Source organism: Ambystoma mexicanum, chromosome 2q (assembly GCF_040938575.1).
Source record: "Ambystoma mexicanum isolate Mex_15411 chromosome 2q, UKY_AmexF1_1, whole genome shotgun sequence".
Lineage (NCBI taxonomy): Eukaryota > Metazoa > Chordata > Amphibia > Caudata > Ambystomatidae > Ambystoma > Ambystoma mexicanum.
Window position 1 is genome coordinate 1,284,545,745 of NC_090924.1, and position 23,438 is coordinate 1,284,569,182.

Consider the following 23,438-nt stretch of genomic DNA (forward strand, 5'->3'; position numbering starts at 1 on the left):
GAGGACAGGAGGTGGAGGAAGTCAGAGATCAAAGAGGTAAAGTGCAGAAGGCGTGTGAAAGCTACTGGAGAGAAGAGTCTGTGGCGTATTTGTGCATGGGAGTGAGGAATACGTTTAGTAGGAGTAGAGAAGTGGAAGGTAGTAGTCGTAGTGGGAGATGGTCGGAGTGAGATGGTACTGATAGTAGCAGTAGAGGGGGAGTAGTGGTAGTGAGGAGCGGTAGTAGAGAGGCAGTAGTAGTAAGTAGCTGTAGTGGAGTAGCTATAGTGGAGTAGGAGTAGTGGAGAGGTAGTAGTGACAAGGAGACTAAGTAGTAGGAAGGAAGGAGATGTGACTTAGGAGGGAGTAGTTGCGCTTTAGTAGGACATAGTGGAAGAAGTGAAAAAAGGAGTTGAGAAGAGAAGAAAAATCAATGGGTGGAGGTAGGAAGGAAGGCAGAACGTAACATCAGAGGGATACTAGCCTTGTGAGGAGAACATCTTGGGACCCAGTGTAGGAGAGGGTCAGGTGAGAGACTGCATGGGCGACAGGTCAGTGGAACCTTGTGAAAGGAGGCACCATCCTTAACTCCCTTATAACACTAAGCATGATTAAGTGAGGGATAGTTAAAAGATCCTTAGGGAGTTATAGCCAGCTATCAACTCAGGGAAACACCAATAGCCTAAGCCAGTAAAAAGACAGATGGGTGTCACCAAGCCCTACTACGAACCCTGCTAAGGATGCCTGAGCTAGTGAGGAGGGAAAGGTTAGGGCAGTTGAGAGAGTTGGTTAAAAAAATAAACGTCATTGAACTGGAAGACGTGTCAGATGGTTATTTGTGGCGACCTGGTCACAATATGCCATCCATAATAAAAAGATTGAAACAAAACCACAATACAATTGTGACACCATAGGGAACATTAACATATCCCCCTCTTATGCCTCTAAGGCCCAGCTACATGTGTTCCAGAAAAATTAACTGAGAGGCATAGGCACATTTATGCCTTTTGAAGTTGTCTTAACCAGCCATGATTCTGTAATGCCTTTATAACACCTCGGGACATGTGTGGTGCTCCCTACTACTGTGAGCATGAAATATGTTTGGACATCCTGGCCTGGGAGCAGACATTTAGAAATGTGCAAAGCAAAGAGTATCAATAAGAAGAAAACATTTATTTAAAAAAAATAATAAAAGATTGTGGCCACACATTTTTCAGGAGCATTAAAATAAACGGAAATGTTGTATAGTGTTATATGTTGTGGTAACTACATCACAATTCTCTATTTCAAATCATATCTTTATATATGAATTGTTTTATTGTAAAGTTCTGATTTACCTTCTGAAATTCAGAATGTACTACAAATAAAACCAATAAATAAGGCCTGGCCGATGCAATAAGCATGGATGTACTTTTTCCACTTTAAAGACAAGAACATGATTACTTGGCTTCAGTGGTTTAAACAAATCACAGACATGCATTGCATATCTAATATGGAATCAACATAGGATATTTCAAAACATGATCAGATCCAACAAAGCAAATTAAGTTGTCCTGTGAACAAGGCAGTCAATTCCCTTTATTTTTTAAAAACTTTATGTACACATGAATGATCTGTATAATGTACATTCAATATAGAAAGCTTTGTATAAGGAATAATATGTAGAACATTTCACAATTACACTAGGCTCATACATAAACATGTACACATACATTTCTTTATCTTTATCTTTGCAGAAGCGCTTTTTTTTATTTGGTAAAGCCAAGTCGTACTGTACATCAGAATGTCTACTGCTCCTTGCTTGCAGAAAGGTAATGTTAATGATTATGAATTGAGAGCATCACTGAACTGACACTGGGGCCAAACCAGGACACTTATTTCAATGATGACAACTTCGAGAGATGAAAGAGTTGGCTGTGAGAATAATGCCCTTGAAAGGGAGTCAAATGACTCCCTCAAATCCATTTTGAATTGTGTTCAAAGGCAGAACCTTGCTAATAAAATAATATAAAAATATGGGGAAGGGACAGAGGAAACTTCCATATTTTCTGATTCACAGTCTTGTAAACAAATACAAAGGAACAAAATGTGCTTCTGTACAACAAGAAAAAAATACTTGTGTACCCATGGGGGCTGATCCCCCGGCGAGTGCTTTTTGTTTATTATGTTACATTGTGAAGCAATTAGATCCACATTCAGTTATTTTCCCTAAATAAAAATATATTCATTAGAAAAAGGAATAACACTGTCGTGAAACAATTGAAAAGGCAGAAAAAGTCCATTTCAAAAGATTTGGGAAGGAGGAATGTGGTGCTCTCCTCTTCTTTATCCAGATCCATCTGCCTTTGTTAATCACCATTTCTGGGCCTTTATGATGTTCTAGCCAAGAAGATCACCCACTTCATTGTCAACTGGGGGCGGCACGCTGGGGAGTACTGTAGATGTTGTCCCTGCAGTAAGGTATCCGGCAACTCCTGGGCCTGGTTGGAGGAAAGAATACCAACAATAAAGAGAATTGAGTCTATGCAGTTTTCATCCTAAATTTCAAATCTACTACATGTTGGGCTCTGTGATTTAAAAAAAAAAAAATCACACCAAATACACATTGACAGCATAATACATTGGTTGATGCAGTAATATTATATATAACAGGCACTGTTGCAGACCAGCATATGCTCCTGAATAAAACAATCCCTAACATTATACCCTCGGGCGGAAGGGCCTCTGCTGAATCGGCTGGAACTGTGCCAGTAGTTATGTCACAAGAGGGCCCCATATGTCCTTTGTCTTTGACTCCGAGCCACACAGAAGCACATACTCCTTATCGAGTTCACTCAGTCTGATTAGACTGTCCATCCACATATTATCTGGGAGATATCGGCTAGTACACCGCAATAATATACATTTCCTGGTCACTATCATGCTTGTAGCCAGCAACTTCTGACCCGTGGCCGGGTCCCCAGGGAATCAGCCAAACATACTGCACATTAGCTCACAAGGAACTTCATAGTGTAGCATTGCCGTAAGAATATCTGTCACCCCCCTCCAATACCCCCTAGCTGCGGGCATGACCATAACATATGAGGTGTGTCTGCGGCTGGTGCCTGGCATCTCGGGCAATTGTCGCTCTTAGATGGGTCAAACCGGGCATAGCGAGCAGGTGTCAACTAAACTCTACAAAGAGTTTTAAGCTGTATCACTTGTAAACCAGTATTGAATGCCCCGCTATGGGATCTTGAACACAACAATGCCCACTGTCCATCAGTAATTGGAACCTAGCATCGTTCTCACACCTACCCCTACATTTCATCAGCTCTCTTGGGGAGTCCCGTTGGATCAACCCATAGACGGAGGAAAGCAAGCGTCTAGCAGCAGCCGAATTAAGGAGATACTGAAGGAGCAAAAGGGATGGGGGTGGGCCGGGAAACGAAGGGAACCATGCTTTAAACTCAGCTCTCATAAGTTAGTACTGGAGTCTCCTGTGCAGGCCACCACCCACTTTAGCCACAAAAACCTCCTGTGACACAAACTTCCCTTCCGGGTATAAATACGCCATGGAACCTATCACTAGCCCCTTCCACTCGTGCTCTAGCGCCCCATTACACGTTGGGCCAAGGCACTCAATCCTCCAGAGATGAAGTCCTGGATCAAACGGAATGTCTACTCCCAATCTTCCTAGGACTCTGTTCCAAGCATGTAATGTGCTAGCAACTGGGTCAAACTGCACATATCGGACACTTTCCTTGACACAAGACTCCCTGTATAGCACATGGTCGAACAGAGCACTTCTCAATACTCACATGAGGGTTCGCGGAGAGGCCAGCATCCAGTTTGAGGCTAAATGTAACTGCACAGCTAGAAAGTATAACTCTATATCCAGAGCACTCATACCACCCTAATCCCAGGTGAGAACAAGGATTTTCCAGCTAATCCGAGGGGGCTTGGGATGCCACGCCAGCTTCACCATCAACGATCACAATTAATTAAAAAAGGATACACCCAGCCACACCGGGATATTCTGAAATATGTACAGTATTTTGGGAACCACCATCATCTTGGCAATAGAAACTCTCCCTAGTAAAGACAAGGGCAGCGTGCACCACTTATCCACTGTGTTCCTCAAGACCTCTAGATACGATCGATGATTGTCCACCAAAAGAGACTGGTGGCTCCTACTAATCTTCACACCCTATTCCCACCTAAAACCTCCCAATTCCTCAGGTCTCACTGCTACCTCATTAAGAGAAAACAGAATAGACTTGGACCAGTTTACCCGGAGGCCTGAATACCACACAAATTATGTGACCTCCTGCGCCGGGATATGTAGGTTTGCCTCAGGATCCTTAAAATATAATATTGTGTCATCCGCATATAAGGATACCAATTCTCTCACCCCTCCCATTGCCAGTCTACAATTAACATCAAACCTCCGCTGACCCCTCCGCCGATAGCTCCTCCTCTTCATGAGAACAGCACCCCCCGCCGCTTTAGCAGAGGAGCAGAATTGTAACATAATGGCAGAAGTACGTGTTGGCACTTGGCCCCAATTTACCAGTTAAAAGAAAAACAGTCCTTCAAAGACTTATCAAGTTAAAATTGGGTATTTGCCTACTGCAGGATACATGTCCTTCAAGATTAGAAAAGGCTGGCACACAGACCTATCTCACAAATTCTTTGCCAGCTCAAGAATCAAGACAAGGGGAGTCACCATTTTCCTATCCAATGAAATACAGTTTGGGTTAAAAGACAAAATAGTGGACCCAGAGGGCAGATATATTGCAGTCAAGGGTACTTTAGCTGGAACAAGGGTGAACCTAATGTCGGTGTATGGTCTGAATGATATTCAAGGTAAATTCGTACTACAGCTCATCCAGACTTCAAACACTTTGATGGAGGGGGATCTGAACCGGGAAGAGGGGAAGAAAGGGCGGGGGGAGGAGAGATGGAGACTTAAATTGCGTAGTAGATACCTACATGGACAAAACCACCCCAGTGATACATAGACACTGTGAGAAACCTGAAGGTGTCTCAACCACTAGTCCCCAGAGATCTGTCATCCAGGTGGCCAGGACATGGCCATCGCTATTGGATCCAGTTCCTGGGGGTGGGCAGTGGGGGAGTATCACCTGGATGGTGGGTCTTCAGGGAGTGGAAGTGGGACACTGAAGGGTGAGACGTGGTATCCCCTTCCTTATGACACCTTTTCCCCATACCCGGAAGGATATTTAGAAGCTCCACCCCCCCTGCGCTTTTCCGACAGACAATTTCTTACACCGTGAAAGACAACGGACTAACACCAGAGCCATTTACCTGACATGTCCCAACACAAGAGTTGGGCAGAGTCAGACAATTGACAACTACACACACCTGGTGGCACTTTCCCTTCCTGACGGGGATAAAAGGCGGAGCACGAGTGCACACTTTGAGCAAGGCCAACGGCACGAGGAAGCATCTATTCCAGGACCGCAGTTCAAACGGAGAAGAACGGCCGTGAGACCTGAAAGGAGGACAAGGAGGGAAGTGCCCTTGCCCTTTCCAACCGGCATTGATAGACAGGCAGGGAGACACGCTTGCTACCGTGGTACCATCCACGGGGAGACCCCATTGCTACGTCCTTGACTCCGCAGAGGCAAGAAATGCCGACGGGTTCAGCACAGCCGGTGAGTCCGAGAGAGCTGACAGTAAACCGGACTGTGTTGAGCACAAGGTCGCAAACGGTAACATTATCAGAACTTGTGAACAAAACTTGTGTGCGTTTGAACTTTTGAGAAAGCACAGTGAAGGACTAAGCTGCAGAAAGGTCAGGTGCTGCTTGGGCGCTCATTCACAGCACTGTGGCTGGCCCCCTTTGTTGAAGCTAAAAATACCAGAAGGCCCTAGCAGAGGCCAGTGTGAGGTGTCAGAGTGGTCATACAAGGGTCAAGTCAAACCTCTTGTACAATCGAAAGTCTCTGACCCGTTATCAAGAGGAGAGCTAAGGGAAGTAATTCCCGTATTGTGATAAAGCAAAGTGAACTGTGTATCTGGCAAATGTGAACCCGGCTGAGGGATGCCTGCGATTCGGGGTGAAGCATAATACACCAGAAAACATTGTGTTGACAAGAGTGAACCCGACTGATGATGTCCACAGTGAATGATTGTTTAAAAATACATTAAGACGCTTGAATGTTACAAGCTGCTGATATTGTGAATAAAAGGCCATAGTGAACCAGACAGAGAGAGGCCCATGTTGCAAGAAGGATCAGAGCCCGGCTGAAGGTGATTCAAGGGGCTAAGAGCAATCACCCAAAAAGAAAGATTACAGAAGGAAATGTTTTTTTTTTGGTACATGGTCCAGCAGGCCTCCTAAGGCAAGAGACTTTGCAGAAAACATACTTGGCCCCAGAAGATCCTGGTATTGTTGAAAGGAACTGTAACCTCGTGCTGGAGAGGGATAAGTGTGCTGTGCTCAGGAGTGTCGCCATGTCCAGTGCGAAAAACGTGGGGAAGGGAGACGCCAGCAATACCATCCTGACATCATTTCGTGAACACTTATTTCTTTTCTTGTGAACATTATCCCAAAATATTTTGTAGCATAGCGGCAAGGATTGGCAATAGTTTAGTTTTAGTATAGGCCCTTTTGATTTGACTAGACTCCACTTGGACGGTGTTATTATTTGATGGTGGTAGCTTGCTCCCATCTTAGATTTAGATTAGTCGTTTATCTCACGCATTATACAGTTTAATAAACACCCTTGAACTGTGATCACTTACGCCTTTTCTTAACTGTTGCCACCATGAGTTCTTTACAACACCAGGAACTTTAGGTTGTTCCACATGTTGTAAAGGGGACATATGCACTGCAATGACCATCAAGGCATGTGCTCCAACTTTGATTGGGACCCTATGTAAATTTGTTAATGCCTCCTTCAGGGAAAGTCAAGTGCCAGACACTCTTAAGGGCGCCTAGATAATTCCTCTTTTAAAAAAGCTAGGTCTATGCCCGATAATGCCGGCCAATTATTGGCCTATTACTAATACCCCTTTTCTTTACATTTTTTTAGATCGTCTTGCATGTCTACAGATATCGGAATATCGGAATAATCATTCGATTTTAAATAAGTGGCAGCTGGATTTCAGGCAAAGACACGGCACGGAAACGCATTTCTTGACCTGAAATCGAGACTATTACAAATCAGGGAAAAGTGACAGACCGCACTTCTTATGGTGCTTGACCTATCCGCTGCCTTTGATCTGGTGGATCACACTCTTTTAATCACCAGATTCAAGGAGGTGGGCGCTTTCTCAGACAAGGCTGCATGCTGGATTGAATCCTTCCTGAGTAACAGATGTTGCAGAGTCAGTAGTGAGGTGGCGGAGGCTCTTCCAGCACCACTGCACTATGGGGTTCGCCAGGGGGCATGCCTGTCACCTACCCTCTATAATATCTTTTCGGTTCCCCTCCTCGATTTGTTGGAGGAGCAGGGTGTTGGATTTACCAACTATGAGGATGATACGCAGTGTATCATCTCACTTTCAGGTAATTATGAGGCAGATGTTAAAACAAATAAAATATATAAATGGATACAAGTGTGGATGGATGAGAATGGCCTAGCGCTTAATAAGGAAAAAACTGAATTGATGGCGGAAGGTACAGAAAAGAGTGCGTTTCAACTGGTACCCTATTCCAGGTCCCATTATGTTAGCAGGCTGTGAAATTAAAACACTTGGGATCTTTAGATCAAAATCTGAATATGCATGCCCAAGTGAGCCGCCTGGTCTCTTCCACAGCCATTATTTTACCTGAGCCAACTGCGAGACTGTGGGTAGAGCAATTATCTGTTCCAAAATTGACTATTGTAGTAGCCTCTTAGTAGGGCTCAATAAATCAGAACGTGCGAGGGTTCAAATCATACAGAATAGCGCTATTAGGGTCATCAATGGTCTCGGTAGGAGAGACCATGTTTCAAATGCTAGACACGACCTACACTGTCTCCCTATCGAGGCTAGGATTGAATTCCGCCTCCTTCTGATTACTCAAATGCATGGTGGGCTCAAGTCCACTATACCTGAAGGACGCCTTGATCAACAAATCTAGCATGAGGAACCTTCGATCTAATAATACTAATCAACTTAAGATCCCTAATTGTGCTCTTTCTCAGACCACCAAATGTGCATTCTTTGTGGCAGCTCCCAGGGCCTGGAATGCTATTCCTCCTGAACTTAGAGAACTGAGCTCCACAGCCTTGCTTAGGAAAAAGCTGAAGACTCAGATGATTGGCATGACGTTCCCTTTCCACTGGTGGCCTGGTTGTTTGTACTTATTTTCTGTTTGTCTTTGTCTGCATGTTGCAGCCTTAAGCCTCCAGTTGCCCAGGTGCGCATTAAAAATATATTAAAGTAAGGCGATGGTGACATTTCTGAGACACCTGGGGCTTATAGAGCCTTGGAGGTTTTATCACCTAGGCAGGAAACACTACACATTTTTCTGCAGTGCATAGAGTTCTTCTAGATTAGACATGCTTATAACATCTTCCCTGGTCTCCATGATCACTGCAATAGAGGAAGAACCAATGTACCTCTCAGATGATGCACCGGTTTCACCAACAATACAGGACTGAACACCGCCCCCCTGGAACTATCACACTGGCAACTTAATAGCCCATCACTAAAAGACCAGTCCATTAAAAGCCACATAGAGAAGGTTATTACTAATTATTTTAACAAAAATGACTCAGGCAGTCTGGACCTGGGCTTAATGTGGGACGCAGGGAAGGCAGTAATACAGGGAGAACTGATTTTGACAACAGTAGCACTTACGAAGGCAAAAAAAAGATATGGAGGCTGAGACTCTGGAAAAGGAACAAGTTACTTACCTGTAAATGTTGTTCTCCAGCATGGGTCTGGCATGGATTCACATGCTCATGAATATTCCCCGTCAGGCTGGGAATCCTCGGTAAAGAAAAAATTCATTTCAGTTTCGTTTCTGAACTGTCTTTCTACTAGTAACCAATCACTGGTCTCTGGGTCATACCGCCCCCAGCCAATGACTGCCCTCTACCTAAGCCCCTCCTCTGGCAGCCATCTTCAGATTTGGTAGCACGTAAAGTGGCAGTAGGACCAAGAGAAGAGCCGCAGAGGGGTAGGAGGGAGGGTTCGCATGTGAATCCATAGCAGACCCAAGCTGGAGAACAACAGTTACAGGTAAGTAACTTGTTCCTTCTCCAGCTTGGGGTCTGGCATGGATTCACATGCTCATGAATATAAGAATACATAGCAGTACACACATGCACAACCACAGGAGGTGGCAAGGCTCAACATTAAGCATTTAATCAACTCAACATTAAGCAACTCTTACCTCCTCACCAGTACACCTTCAGGCAAACAGGTTGCGCAGCACTGCCTGGCCGACCCTGGACTCCTCCCTGGAATCCCGGTCGACACAGTAGAATCTCATGAAGGTGTGCGTCGACCTCCACGTAGAAGCCCTGCAGATGTTCAGCAGGGGTACACCAGACAAGAACTCTGTGGTAGCAGCGATCGCTCTGGTTGAATGGGCTCTCGGACGGCCGGGCAAGGGTCGGTTTGCCAACCGGAGACAGTGCATGATGGAGCCGGAGAGCCATCTGGAGATGGAAGCCTCGAGAGGGCCTTCCCTTGGTTCACAGGTCCAAAGTTCACAAACAATTGTGATGTCTTCCGAAGGCTCTTCGTGCAGTCCACGTAGAACTTCAGCGCTCTAGCTACATCCAGCAAGTGCAAAGTCCTCTCAGCCGGCGACGAAGGCGACGGGAAGAAAACAGGTAACACCAAGGGCTCGTTGAGATGGAAGTCCGACGGCACCTTGGGCATGAAGGAGGGGTGCGTCCTCAGCACCACCCTCATCTCGTGGAAAGTCAGGTATGGGGGTTTACAGGAGAGGGCCTGGATCTCTCCCACTCGTCGTGCGGAGGTGATGGCCACAAGAAGCGCTGTCTTCCATGACAGGAACTTCAACAGTGCCAAATGCAGCGGCTCGAATGGTGGCCCCATGAGCCTGGTCAGCACCACGTTGAGCTCCCACGCTGGGGCCGGGGCCGGGGCCTTCTCCGGCGGGAACGATTGGAACAGTCCTTTCATGAACTCCTTCACCAAGCGATGGGACCATAGCGACGAGCGTCCCGGAGTTCTGGTGTAGCAGGAGATAGCTGCCAGATGGATCTTGATGGACACATGCGCCAGCCCCGCCTTGGCCAGCGATAGCAAGTACGGCAGCACTTGAGGGGACGTAATCCGCAGAGGGTTAATCTTTTGTGCACGGCACCAGACAGAGAACCTCTTCCATTTGTGTCCATAGCACTTGAGAGTCGAGGATGCCCTGGCCTTTGCAAGCACCTCCTTGCAGTCCGCCGGGATATCGTACCCTCCCAACTCTAGTGCTGCAGGAGCCAGGCCTGCAGGTTCAGTGACCCCTGGTCGTGTTGGAGGATGGCACCTGTTAGGGAGAATTCTCATTCTATGGCTACTTTCCCTTACCTAGTCAGTCCCTCAGCAGCTTTGCTGGATTTCTGGAGTTTATTTTTTCCACCTGGTAAGAGTGTGAGCTTTTCCCCCACTCTTACCTGTGTTTTGCCATGTGTATTTCAACTGTTTTTGTGATTGTGGACTCTGGAGTACACCACTTCAGTAGCCCACCTCTTTGTGTGTTACACAACACCTTCAGTGCAGTGACACAGGGTTGTCTCTTAGACTTCCCACCAACTCCATCTTCTGGGGCTGACTACTGTCCCCCAGAAAAGGGTAAAGTTGCCATTAACTTCACATAGTCGCTTTACCACGGATCCAGTACACCCCATCTTATATGTAGTGGAGAGAGTTAATTCTTAGCCCTTTTTATCTGTGCCTCTTGGAGCATTGTTTCGCTCCCTTAACATTAAGACTTGGCTGGTGGCAGTGGTATCTACCCGAATTTTCCTACCGCGATTATATTACATAACGTGGTAACGTTTTAGGCTATTTTAGTAGCCTCGAACTTTAAACCCGCTTGCTCAAAGAGTTTTTATTCCGGCTCCGGTTGTATTTAATCGCCATTTCTTTTTGTTAATATCCTTCTTGGTCTTTCTTTGCGCGGCAAACCAGGTTTGCCTCCTTTTGCTCGCCGACCTTTGGCGGGCTTCTGACCAGAAGCCCTCCTTTGGCATCTGGGCGTCTGGGTGGGCTGAATGTAAAGGAGGGGTGTAGTCACCCCCTGCACAGGGTCTCCTTGGATACCTCAAGTTGCACTTTGTGTTGATTGGCTGAGGAGGTTGACCGGGCTGGACAACCCCCCTGCTGAGTGATTGACAACCCGGCTGTGTGAATGGGGGATTTTGGCATAAAAGGCAGGAATATTGGGCTAGAAGGCAGAGTCGCCATTGGAACTGCAAAGAACCGAAGAGAAGTGGAGAAGAAGACGGCTGCTGCAACCCCGAATCCCGGTGAAGCCCTGCTGCAGTCCCGAGCCAACTGCCCTTCAACGACAAGAAAAGATCCAGTCCGGAGTCTTCTTCCCTTGAGCCTGGTGGGATCAGCCAGCTCACCCTTTCTTCAGTCAGAGAATCCTCTCCTGGGTCGAAATCCCTGCTGTGCTGTAGTGGTCCGGATAGCCATCAGAAGAGCCCTCTCCTGATTTAAAGGAGCGCACCTTTTATTCGTCTTTGTCTTTTTCGCTGCTGCTGGCCTCATCCCTGGGTAGTGCAGATCGCTCCAGACGTTCTCCTACTTGTCCCCCCGACTGCCGCAGGAACCGTGAGTCTACAGGAACTACCAGGAACAACTGTCGCGGCACCAGCTTTTCTCCAACGGAATAAGGTACTCTGCACATTTGGTTGTTCTCTCCGCCTGACCATCCGGAATTGGGGTGAACCCTTTTCCTCCTCGAAGATTTGTTCCTTCTTCCTTCCCTCTTATAACTTTTCCTTCCATCTGACAATATCCAAGTACTCTTGGCATCTCGCACTGTTCAACGTGTGATCCTCAGCAACTGAGCATCTGCTCCGTTGACACTGGCGCAGGCCTATTGACTTTAATCTGCATCTTTGAACGAGTCCTCCGATTCCCTTGCCTGGACAAAAGTATTGCCTGTGATTTTATCCACTTTTCCCTTGTTTAAAATTCTAAAGTACAAAGTGTGTTTTAACTTCGTGAGCATTTCTATTTCGCGGGTACGCGTTAGTATCGCAACACCGGTCTGTCACATCCTAATGTACTTACCTTGAATTTGCTGGAACAAGCGGAAGTGGTTGTGTGTAGTGTATTTTACGTGTGCTTTTGAATTCATAGAAGTGAAGTGTTTTGTGAACAGATGGTTTAAAATAAATGTACTTATATTTTTTACCTGAAACCTTGAGACAGTGTTTGCTTGAGTCACAGTAATTGTGGTCCTTTGTGTAATCTCTACTACTGCTCATTTACTCTTGAGATAAGTCTGGCTGCTCCACTACTGCTACCATTTTAACATAGTAGTACAGGCTTGTACCAAAGGTAAAACTTGTATTGCCACCTGTAGTCTTAATTGTGTGTAGTGGTCCCTAAGGGCACTGCACAGGATTCTGCCTAACAGCGCCTCCTTCTCTGGCAGTTTGACTGGGGGGGGGACGCTGACATGTCCAGAAGGTCCGAGAACCAAATCTGCCTCGGCCACGCCGAGAATCATCCTGCACCGGGACCGTCTGAGTTGACTGGTGAGTCGCAGCAGCAATGACAACGGCGGGAACGCATACAGGAAGAAACCGTCCCAGCGGAATGAGAAGGCATCGCTCCCCGGCTGGGGAAACCTGCTGGCGAACCTCCGGCACTTGGTGTTCGTCGCCGTCGTGAATTGCCCCATCATCGAAATAGGAGATCCACTTGATCCTGCCGCAGCTCCCACTCGTGGCACGAGCGCAGCTTTCTGCTGAGTGAGTCAGCAACGGTGTTCTTTATTCCTGCCAGATGGAAGGGCATCACAAACATCCCCTGGGCGACGGCCCAGTGTCACAGATCCTGCGCTTCCTTGGATAGGGCTGGGGATCTGGTGCCCCCCTGCTTCAATATGTAAAACATCATGGTGGTGTTGTCGGTGAAGATCCTTATCACCTTGCCCTTGAGGGACTGAAGGAATGACCTGATGGCCCGGAACACGGCTCAGAGCTCCAGGACATTGATGTGCAGGGGCCTCTCCTCTGGGAACCAAAGGCCTCTTGCGTGGAGATCTCCGATGTGTGCTTCCCACGGAAGCGTCCGTCATCACAATTTTCTGATGTGCCGGGGTCTGGAAGCCCATGCCCGCCGCCAGATGCGTGCGGGTGCCCCACCACCGGATTGCTTGGCGGAAAGTCTTGTTGAGTGAGATCCTGTCCTCGAAACTGCCTGCCGCTTGCATCCAACGGGCGTCGAACTCCTGCAGTGGTCGCATCCGCAGCCTGCATAGGCGCACGAGATAGATGCACGATGACATCATGCTGAGTAGGGACTTGATCGACCTCACCCTCGCCAACTCCATGGTCGACAGCCGTTGCACCTTGCCCGGGATGGCCTTCAACCTTTCCTCCGACAGGAAGGGCAATCGCGCCACTGTGTCGAGTCTGGCTCCCAGGAACAGGACGAATTGGGACGGTACCAAGTGGGATTTCGCGAAGTTGATCGAGAATCCCAGATCCGTGAGCAGTTGGATGGTCTTTGCTGTGTGATCGACGGCGAGTTCCTTTGACTTTGCTCGGATGAGCCAGTCATCCAGGTAGGGGTAGATGTGAATCCCCTGCAGGCGCAGCTGCGCTGCCACTGGTGCAAGGCACTTGGTGAATACCCTGGGCGCCGACTTAAATCCGAAGGACCACAAATCGTAGGAATTTGCCATGTCCCTTTAGAATGAGGATGTGGAAGTAGGCATCCTCCAAGTCCAGCGACAATAGGAAATCGCCTCCCTCCAGCTGTCCCAGCACGTGTTGGAGGGTGACCATCTGGAATTTCTGAGACTTGATGTACTTGTTTAGATGACGAAGATCCAGGATGGTTCACCAACCACCGGTCTTCATCCGGACGAGGAAGTACCGCGTGTACACTCCGGAACCCTGGAGCCTTTTTGGGACGAGTTCTATGGCTCCCTTCCTTAGCATCGCTCGTACCTCCAGAAGACGTTGTGGGACGTGGTTTTCCTTCCTGGCCACGGGTGGTATACGGAGACACCTTCTCTGAAATTCCAGGGTGTGCCCGCGGACCAGGGCATCTAGCACCCAACGGTCGGTGGAGATGGACTCCCACAAGCTGACGAATTTCGCCAGGTGGCCTCTCACCGGGGTGCTTAGGTGGGGGCCCAACACCACGGCCGGTTCAGTCCTGCTTGGCCGCGGCCTTGCCGCCTTGACCTCCTTGGCGACGATGACGAGATCCTCCTGTCTTGCCGCATCCCCCTGTAGGCTCCCTGCGACGAGGAGCGGGCCACTTGGTGGTACGATGAGGAACCGCCGTCGAATCCTTTGGAGGCACCTTGCTTGCCTCCGGAGTTCCGAAAGGACGGCTGTCGTTTTTGAAGAACACCCAAAGCACGAGCCGTCTCTGTGTCTGCCTTGATGGCCTGCAGTGACTCGTCCACTGTCTTGCCGAACAGGTTGTTCCCGTCGAAGGGCATGTCCAGAACCCTGGTCTGGACGTCCTGGCAGAAGTCGGTTACCTTGAGCCAGCCGCGTCGACGAAGGCAAACGCTGTTGCCCATCTGGCGAAAGCCGGTGTCAGTGATGTCCGTGGCCACCGTAATGGCGTGGTCCGAAGCCACCTCGCCTTCCTGTAGGATTTCCAGGGCCTCAACCCTCTTGTCGTCCGGAAGGAAGTCCCGCGGGGGAGCAATCTTAAACCACAGCTCCCTGTTGTAGTGAGCCACAATCGCGAGGGCGTTGGCCGCTTTAATAGTCGTTGCCGCTGACGAGATGACCCGTCCCATGGCGTCCAGTTTCTTCCCCTCGCCGTCCGGCGGGTAAGTTGAGGTTGAAGCCGTTGCCCCCACTGCTTTCTTCTTGGCCGCCGCGGAGACGACCGGATCTGGGGATAGCTGTGCCCTAAGGCACATGGGGACAGAGTCCGGGACCCGGTACTTCTTCTCGTACCGGTCCCTCTTAGCAGGAGCCGTGGACGGGTTCTTCAGGAGCAACAGCCCCTCGTCCCAGATGTCGTCCAGTAATGGAACAGAGAGGACAGTCTTCCTCTTGGCCTCCCGCCGTTGGTAGAGGAAACCTTCCTTCTTCTGCTCTTCGGGGCAGAGTTGGAAGAGCTCAGATGCCCTGGCGATCACGGCGTGGAAGGAGCCAATTTCGTCTGGAGGGGAGGCCCGAGCGGGTGGTGATGGAAGGTCCATTCTGTCGTCACCACCGTCGTCTTCCGTCCCCGTCGTCGCTGTCTCCGTTCCCATCTCATCCCTCGGAAGAGGGGAAGGAGGTGAAGGCTGTGAAAACTGCAAAGGCTGGAAAGGAGGAGGGGGATGAGTTCTCCTCCGCTTGCTCGGCAGGCTTCCCGACGGTCCAGGCTCCGCTGGATCGTCCACTGGGGGTAAGGACATCCTTGTCCTTATCTCCGTACACAAGACCTGAATAGCCATCAAGATTGCTCCCGAGTTGTCTTGTGGCATAGGCACCGGTTGCAACGGTTGGGGAGTAAGATACTCCGTCCCCTCCACGGCCCGCGGTTCCTCGTCGGCACCACCGTCGCTTTCTTCGTCCGCCTCGTCGGGATCCCTCCCGTGGGACCGGACCTCCTCGAACTTCTTGTTCAGGATCTTTGCGACGCCAGTCAGCTCTTCTTCAGAGGAGGTATCTGTGTCCGTAATGGCCACCACCCCCTGCCCCTCTTTCTCCACCTGGGGTTTCACGGGGGTCTTATCGATGGGCTGAAAAGAGGATTCCCTCCGCGGTGGCAGGGAAACTCTAGGCCCAGAGGTCATCTCCACTGGTCGGGATCGACCGGGACTTCTCCCGAAGCTTACCCGGGTTCTCCAATTTCCTCTTCCCCGAGCCAGAGCGTTGGCTCGTGGTTGATGGCGTCGGTGATAATGCGCCCTGCCTGGCAGCCGAGGAGCCCGACCGATCGGCACTCCCGGTGTCCGCAGACTCGCAGTGCTTTGCCTTTTGTTGGTCCCCCGTCGCCGGAGCGCCCTCAAAGGTCTTAGAAGACCGCTCGGACTTCTTCTTTTCATCTGCTGCCAGGTTCTTCCCTTCCAGCCAGTTGGCGAGTCGAGTACGATGGTCCCTCATTGTCTGTTCAGACATGTTCTTACAAAATGCACAGTCCTTTTCCACGTGAGATGTGTCGTTGTGAAGGCAGTAGAGGCACCGAGAGTGCTTATCCTCATTAAAGACGTTCTGTAGCCCGCATCCAGGGAAGCTCCTGAACAGCTTGGGTCCAACAGGCGTCATGCTACCTTTGTCCTGGGTCATGAGCATGCGGGATAGGCCTCAAAGATCTTCTGGAATCCTCCGAGAAGTGGAAACTCGACAAAAAGATGCCCCTGAGGGGCGTAGAAAGTTCCGAACACCGGTCCCCGTTGATCGGAAGTAGAATCAGTGGAGCTTGAGGCTAGATTGACAGAAAATATAAGAGTAAACTCTTCGAAAAAACGCAAAACGCAGTAAAAGCTCGAGAGCTAAAGCACAAGGACTCCCAACACTTGAACGTGCGGTAAAAATCTGAAGATGGCTGCCAGAGGAGGGGCTTAGGTAGAGGGAATTAATTGGCTGGGGGCAGTATGACACAGAGACCAGTGATTGGTTACTAGTAGAAAGACAGTTCAGAAACAAAACTGAAACTGATTTTTTCTTTACCGAGGATTCCCAGCCTGACGACGGGGGATATTCATGAGCATGTGAATCAATGCCAGACCCCATGCTGGAGAAGGAATGAGACCATAAAAAGAAGAACACATTTAAATCCCTCAGAGCCCTTAGAATAGCGAGAGTTAAACTAGAGATACATTTGGCACGCTGATCACCCAAGCCACTCCTCTATACAAAGCAATTTTACTACGCAAAAAGGGACAAAGTGAACAAACTACTACTAGCAAAATTAAGCAGCATAGAAACTCTTAATAGGATCACTTCCCTGGTAGACACTGAAGACGTGATCCACTTTGATGAGAAAGAGGAGATCCATATCGTGGAATCATTCTACTTTGACCTCCTGAAGAGCAGGCTAATGAACAAAACAGCAGGAGATGATTTTATAACCAAGGGACTAGTCTAAAATCTCTGATGCAGATGTGGATATTCATGAATCCCCAATCACGCCTCAGGAGTTAGATAGGACCCTTGAAGTGCAAATCAAATAGACCAATTACACTCCTTAAAGGCGACGTGAAGATCTTCACAAACGTCCTAGCTAACTGCTTACTTGAAATAATACATCAACAACAATTCATATACTTTATTTCGGATGCATATCCATAAAAGCAACAAACTGAACACAATAATAAAACACATTCAATATATAACAAAACACGTCCACACAGTGAAAAATAGCTTAAATAGTCAATATAAAACCACAAATAAAAACTATGACAAATACATTGTTCTAACCTTGGTGGCTTTCTTAAGAAAAGGTAACAATGCCCTGACAATAAGATGCCAATTTGCCTTAAAAAGAAAATGCAACGCAGAGCGACACTGAGTAAATGCCTAAGAACGGGTTTAAGTGTCTGCCTACGGATTGTGCTATAAGCTGGCCAAAATAGGAAAAAATGAAGTAGGTCTTCCCTCTGCGCTCGACAGACAGGACAACTAGTCCATTTATCATCATGGCCCTGGTCATCAGCCATCTATTGACAGAAGAGTTGCTGAATGCAAGATATGCTGTAATACAGGGCAGTGGTTCAGCATGGTTGCAATGCCAGAGGGCTCAACGGCAAAGAGGCAGTTCAAATCAATTACGGGGACAGAGCCCCATCTGCATTAGTTACTGAGGGCATGCAGTGAGTGGGTTCCAAATGTCTTTTGGGGGCGCTTCGGGGGGCTGCATATGTGCCTACTGCTCTTCCATGTCATTGGTCCAGGTTACATCTTTCAGCCAGTGATCTCTGTTAGGAGCATGAGGACTTGTCCAACGCAAGAGAATGCAGCGTTTGGCCAGAAGGTGACATAATCGCACAAATTTACTGACCGTGCCAGATGGTGAATCAGTGATGTGAAACAGGCAGAACAGTAGAACGAGAGGCACATCAGCAGCAGGCATATCCGACAGTGTTGCACCCCGCCCCCCAAAAGGTTGCGAGATGCGGGCAATCCCACATCATATGGAAGTATCCAGCAATAATTTTTGACCAGAACCTTTGTTTGAAAACGTGCATATTCCATTCAGAGTGTAGTGATACCTGTGCAACACCTTAAGCTGTATCAGTCGGAAACAGGAGTTGAACGATACCCTCTGGGTCTGTATGCACATGTCAGACCAAAGATCATCGGTCAAGTCCAGCTGGAGCTCTTCCGCCCATTTACTGCGTGTTTTGTGATGTGCTGCACCCAAACCAGTTTGAATTAAGCAGTATAGGGACACTCTGCTGCGACTGTCACCAGCCTTGAGTGCGAACCCTAGTAGTGTATTATTCTCGGGTTTAGTTGGGAAGCAGCCCCATAGTTTCTTACATGCCCTACGCAGGCCCACATATTGCAGCCACTGAGAGGATGTGCCCCGCGTGATCCCTTGGATGTCCGAGGTTTGGATGAAATTATCTTCGAAGTATAGTGACCCCAGTGTGTGGAATCCCGGTCGTGCCCACTTCACCCGTACCCCAGAGCAGGCATCGGTAGGGATGGGACACAGTTCCATAGAGGAAAATCCTCATGAAATGGGGAATGAACAGCTACTGCCTTCCATATTTTGCACCAGGCTAGTGCTGTGACGCTGGCAGGATCGAAGCAGCAATCATCAGAAAGTGCATCAGGGAAAACCAAAGAGCGCAAGTCTCTGTCGCCCACCGAGTGTCGTCCTAGCAATATATGTGAAGTGGGTGGGTTATTGCTAAACCAAAGAGCTGCGTATTGCGCCTGTGCTGCCATCCAGTATAGCTCGAAGTTAGGGGCCACAAACCCTTCCCTGTCACATGGCTGTGTTAGTGTGTCCCACTTTAATCGCATCGCCCCGTAATGCCATACGAATTTGCAGAGTGCGCTTGTAATGCTCACCTGATTCCCACGGAGGCGCAGGTCTGGCTTCGAGTGCTGATGCTTCTTCAATGTTGAAGCGCAGGACTCTGAAGATGGACAGGAAGGGCCCTCTACTCTGGCTTCTCCGGCTCGCAGAAATATTCCCCTGTGCGTGAAAAGGGAGTATTACCTACTGACTGAGTTATGATCAAGCCTCCCACTCTCTTCCAACCCTCCACGATACCCTTCCACGATTCCCCGTGAAGTCTCACCTTAGGGTCAGGAAGTATGAGCTCTCCATCCTGCTTCTGATGCAGGGCTGCGTTGAAACCCAGTTACTTCACTGGATTGAGGATTGATGGGAGTTCAGGTAAGCTTGACTATTCAGGTAAGGCTCTGTAAAAGTTCAGTTGCAAGTTCAAAAGTCCAAGCTTAATAATAATGTTCATTGTCTATTTGCAGCAAGCGCTAATGTTTATGTCTTTTTTCCCCTTAGGGGCCGGGGTTCGGAATGCCGGAGATATGGCACCGACCCGAAGTGAAACGTGCAGTTCCAGTTCCAGTAAATGGCAGGTTAGTTCTGGATGAGCGCTCGGGAACTGACTTTGCATACGCTCATTCAATGTCTTTGTCTTTTTTCCCCATAGGGGCCGGGGTCCGGAAAATGCCTGGAAGCGGCAAGACCCGAAATGAAATGAGGTAAGTCTTATTCCCTTCCTTCTCTCACCTCTTATTCTTGTCTTTTTCTCTAGGCTCTGGGAAGCGGCTGTGTATCCGGATGATCGCTGCTGAAGATGGAGGAACCCAGGAAAGGTGAGTGAAATGCAGCGCTGCAGCGATCGTAACGAAATGCTTTTAAAAATAATGTCTTCCCTTTCAGGATCGTCGGTGATGTCTCTGTGGTGCAGATTTAGCTGGTAAGGTCTCTTGTCTCCCTTTGCAGGTGACCCAGGATGCTGACAGGCGTGGATGAAGTCCAGATGCAGGAGCTGACACGGTGAGCGTCCAGCTGCGAGGAGCAGAACAACGCGAAGCGTGAGTTGCTGATCGGGTGTGGTTTAAATAGCTTTGGAAGAAGTCCCAAGTGTGTATCCTTCCTACAATCAGGTATGTATCCTTCCCCGACCACACCCGGGTGGAAAGTAGTCCCACAGGTAAAGTAGTTCCATTCAGGCCTCAAGAGGGCCTGGATGTGGCAGCATGGTCTGCATCAGGTAAGTGCACATGAAAACACTTGAACACATGTCTAGCTTTATGAGCCTGGCGCCTAAGGCGCCAGGACAGAGGTCCAACATGAGCCTGGCGCCTAAGGCGCCAGGACTGCGTCCAAATGGCCCCAGCTTGGGCCCGCTGGCACTCCCCTGGGAGAAATGATGCCTGCCTCTGGGGTCGCTGGGTCGGACCTGGCTCCTTGGAGGTAGGCATCATGACAGCGCTCTCCAGTACCTGGAAAAAGGGTCGCCTGGGCCACAGTGGTATATTAAGGAAGAAGAGTTGTTTCGGTAGGACTGACATTTTGAGAAGCACAATTGTGCCTGCTATTGTTATGGGAAGGAGGGCCCAGCTCGTAAGTTTAGATCGCAGCGGAGTCATGTATGCATTATAAATGCAGTAGAGCAGACTGGGGCTGTGCCTGGTTACAGTCACGTCCAAGTAGCGTATAGATGCCGGGCCCACTGGAACCCATGTGAGTCAGCGGGAGGGGGAGTAATATCTGTTAAAGGGAAGAGCTCGGATATGCTACAATTTACTCAGATCCCTGATATTTCCCCAAAATGTAGGATGTATGTCATAATAGGCCGTAAATGTTCCTGAGGCGTTTGAATGTATATTAGTGCGTCATCCGCATATAGGGAAATAATCCGCGGATCAGTTGCCATTCGTAGCCCACGCTGCCTGTGCTCGAGACTTATTAAATCTGCTAGAGGTTCATTTATAATGGCAAATATTAAGGGGGACAGAGGGCAGCCTTGGCGGGTGCTGCAGCCGATCATATATGGTGAGGAAAGCAGCCCATTCGCATTAACCCTCGCCACTGGGACAGTATAAAGGAGACGTAAGGCAGCAAGAAACCCCTGACCGAACCCGCACTTTATCAGTACGGCGTACATAAATTGTCACAAGACGGAGTTGAACGCCTTTTGAATGCCTAATGTGGCTGCTACTGCGTGGGCCGTAGGGTTGATCTGTGCCAGTATATTAAAAAGGCGCCGGAGATAAAGTGCTGTGGACCTGCCAGGGATGAATCCAGACTGGTCCAGTTGGACAATATATGGCATAACCGGCAACAACCGAGTGGCTAATATCTTCGCTAATATTTTAACATTGGTATTTATTAGGGACAGGGGGCGAGATTAACAGCACTGGTCCGCAGGTTTACTCCGTTTCACTAAGACTGAGGATTGCCTCGCCCATGGTGGCTGGGAGCAATTGAGACTCAAGAGACTCACGCCAGAATGGGAGGAGGTATGGGGCGAGGGTCTCCTTGTAGTGCTTGTAGAATTCAGCAGTTAAGCCATCGGTACCTGGGGCCTTCCCGGTTGGTAGGTGATCAGTTGCCTGAGTAATATCGGCTATCGAGAGTGGAAGATCTAGTAGGTTCTTGGTATCTTGTGATATTTGACTAAGCGGGAGCGTCTCAAGAAACCAGTCAATCGCTCCTCGTGTCCTCAATCTTTATTAGTGTAAAGGTCCCGATGGAACCCTGCGAATACCTCATTTAATGGCCACAGGCGTGTGGTCCAGATCGTCCGACAAGTCACGGACAAGTGGGATACATCCATTACTACATTCCTGCTGTGCCATATGAGCAAGCAGCCTGCCAGGCCTATCCCTTACTCTGTATTTCCTTGCGGCCATCGGGGTATTGAAAAACTTAACTTCGTGCTCTGCATGGGCCCGAAAGGAGTCTATTACCACTTTAATCTGAGTATATGGCTGCGCGGTGGTCGCTGATCAATTCCCGCTCCAGTTTGTGCAGTCTATATCTTCGCATTGTGCTATGCTATATTGGATTGCCTTGAGGACACTGAACTCCACCGACATCGCAATCCCCAAATATAAACCTTAAAGGCTTCCCAGAGCGTACTGGATGAGGGCACCGAGCCTGTATTCTTTTAAAAAAACAAAATGTACATGGTCATCAATAGTGGAGGCAAATGCAGCGTCCTGTAGAGCTAGTTGTTTGAATCGCCAGTTGCTGCAAGGCCTCGAGAGCGTGGGTAGAGTCAAGGAGATACTAAATGGGAAATGGTCAAAGTAAGTGCGAGGAAGCATGGTGACACCTGTCACCCTACGGAGCAGTGTGTTAGAATTGATCCACATGTCAATGCGGGAGAGGGAATCATGGACAGCAGAGTAAAAAGTGTATGTGCGATCTTCAGTCTGCAATGCCCGCCAGGCATCCATGAGCTCGAGGGAACTCATACCTTCTTTAATAGTGGTGGCGGCACGAGAGAGGGCTCTATGGGCATGGGTGGATCTGTCTAATTCCAGATCAAGGATGGTATTAAACCCGCCCCCCCATAAAACAGGAACCAATGGGTATTGAGCAAGTCCCTGCAGGATATCTGCATAGAACTGGGGGTCATCTACGTTAGGGCCCTATATATTTACCAGCAGCATCTCCCTGCCGCAAGGGTTCCATACACCAAAACATACCTTCCTAGCGTTTCCGCTTTCACGTGATTGCATTGAAACGGGAGGGTCCTGTGAACCAAAATCATGACCCCCCCCTCGACTGTGAAGAGTATGATGTATAAAATAGGTTCTTCCACAAGGTTTTGGCAAATCCCTTGAAGATCGCTCAGAGGGCATGTGTTCCTTGTAAATATATTATCTGAACCTTATGCCTTTCAACATACAAGTGTATTTTTTGCCATTTAATTGGGTTGCCCAGGCCCCGGACATTCCAACTGAGGCAGGTTATGTCTCCCATTTGGATGTTGGGTGATTAGCGCAGACTACCCTTGTACCTTTAAGGTCTAGCCATTCTCCCGCTGCCAGCCCCCACTCTCGCTCGTCCTCTAAATGTCTGTATGTGTCGCATGTGCCAAGTGCAATTTTAACAATTTTAATAATTCCAACCATCGCCCTCCACCCCCTCGCTCATCCCCCCCACCAACTTGGGAGATGAGATTCCACCCCAACTTGTCAACGCAACATTGCATGGGGGAGGCCGACGCTCTGACCCGCCGGGCCAACTCAACACTTCGATAAAAAAAGAAGGATAAATGTTTGCATGCTTCTTATAACAATAACCCGCATCTGGGGTAACCCATGAATTTTGGGATGGAGTCAAGCAAAAAGAGCGTGCTTGCATCGTTTCCAGGGACACCAACACTAAACAAGAAATATGGAAAA

The 23,438-nt window shown here is 48.7% G+C and overlaps 1 protein-coding gene across 3 annotated transcripts in view; it reads right to left on the bottom strand.

Annotated features, from left to right (window-relative positions):
* Positions 1 to 1,537: 1,537 nt before the first annotated feature.
* The window catches only part of DNAJC13 (DnaJ heat shock protein family (Hsp40) member C13), a 2,820,731-nt gene continuing 2,798,830 nt past the window's right edge, over positions 1,538 to 23,438 (bottom strand). For all 3 annotated transcript variants that reach the window (XM_069648714.1, XM_069648713.1, XM_069648715.1), the window contains one exon: positions 1,538 to 2,459. In XM_069648714.1, the coding sequence (XP_069504815.1) occupies positions 2,359 to 2,459 (101 nt within the window). In that variant the 3' untranslated portion in view covers positions 1,538 to 2,358. The remainder of the gene's footprint in view (positions 2,460 to 23,438) is intronic.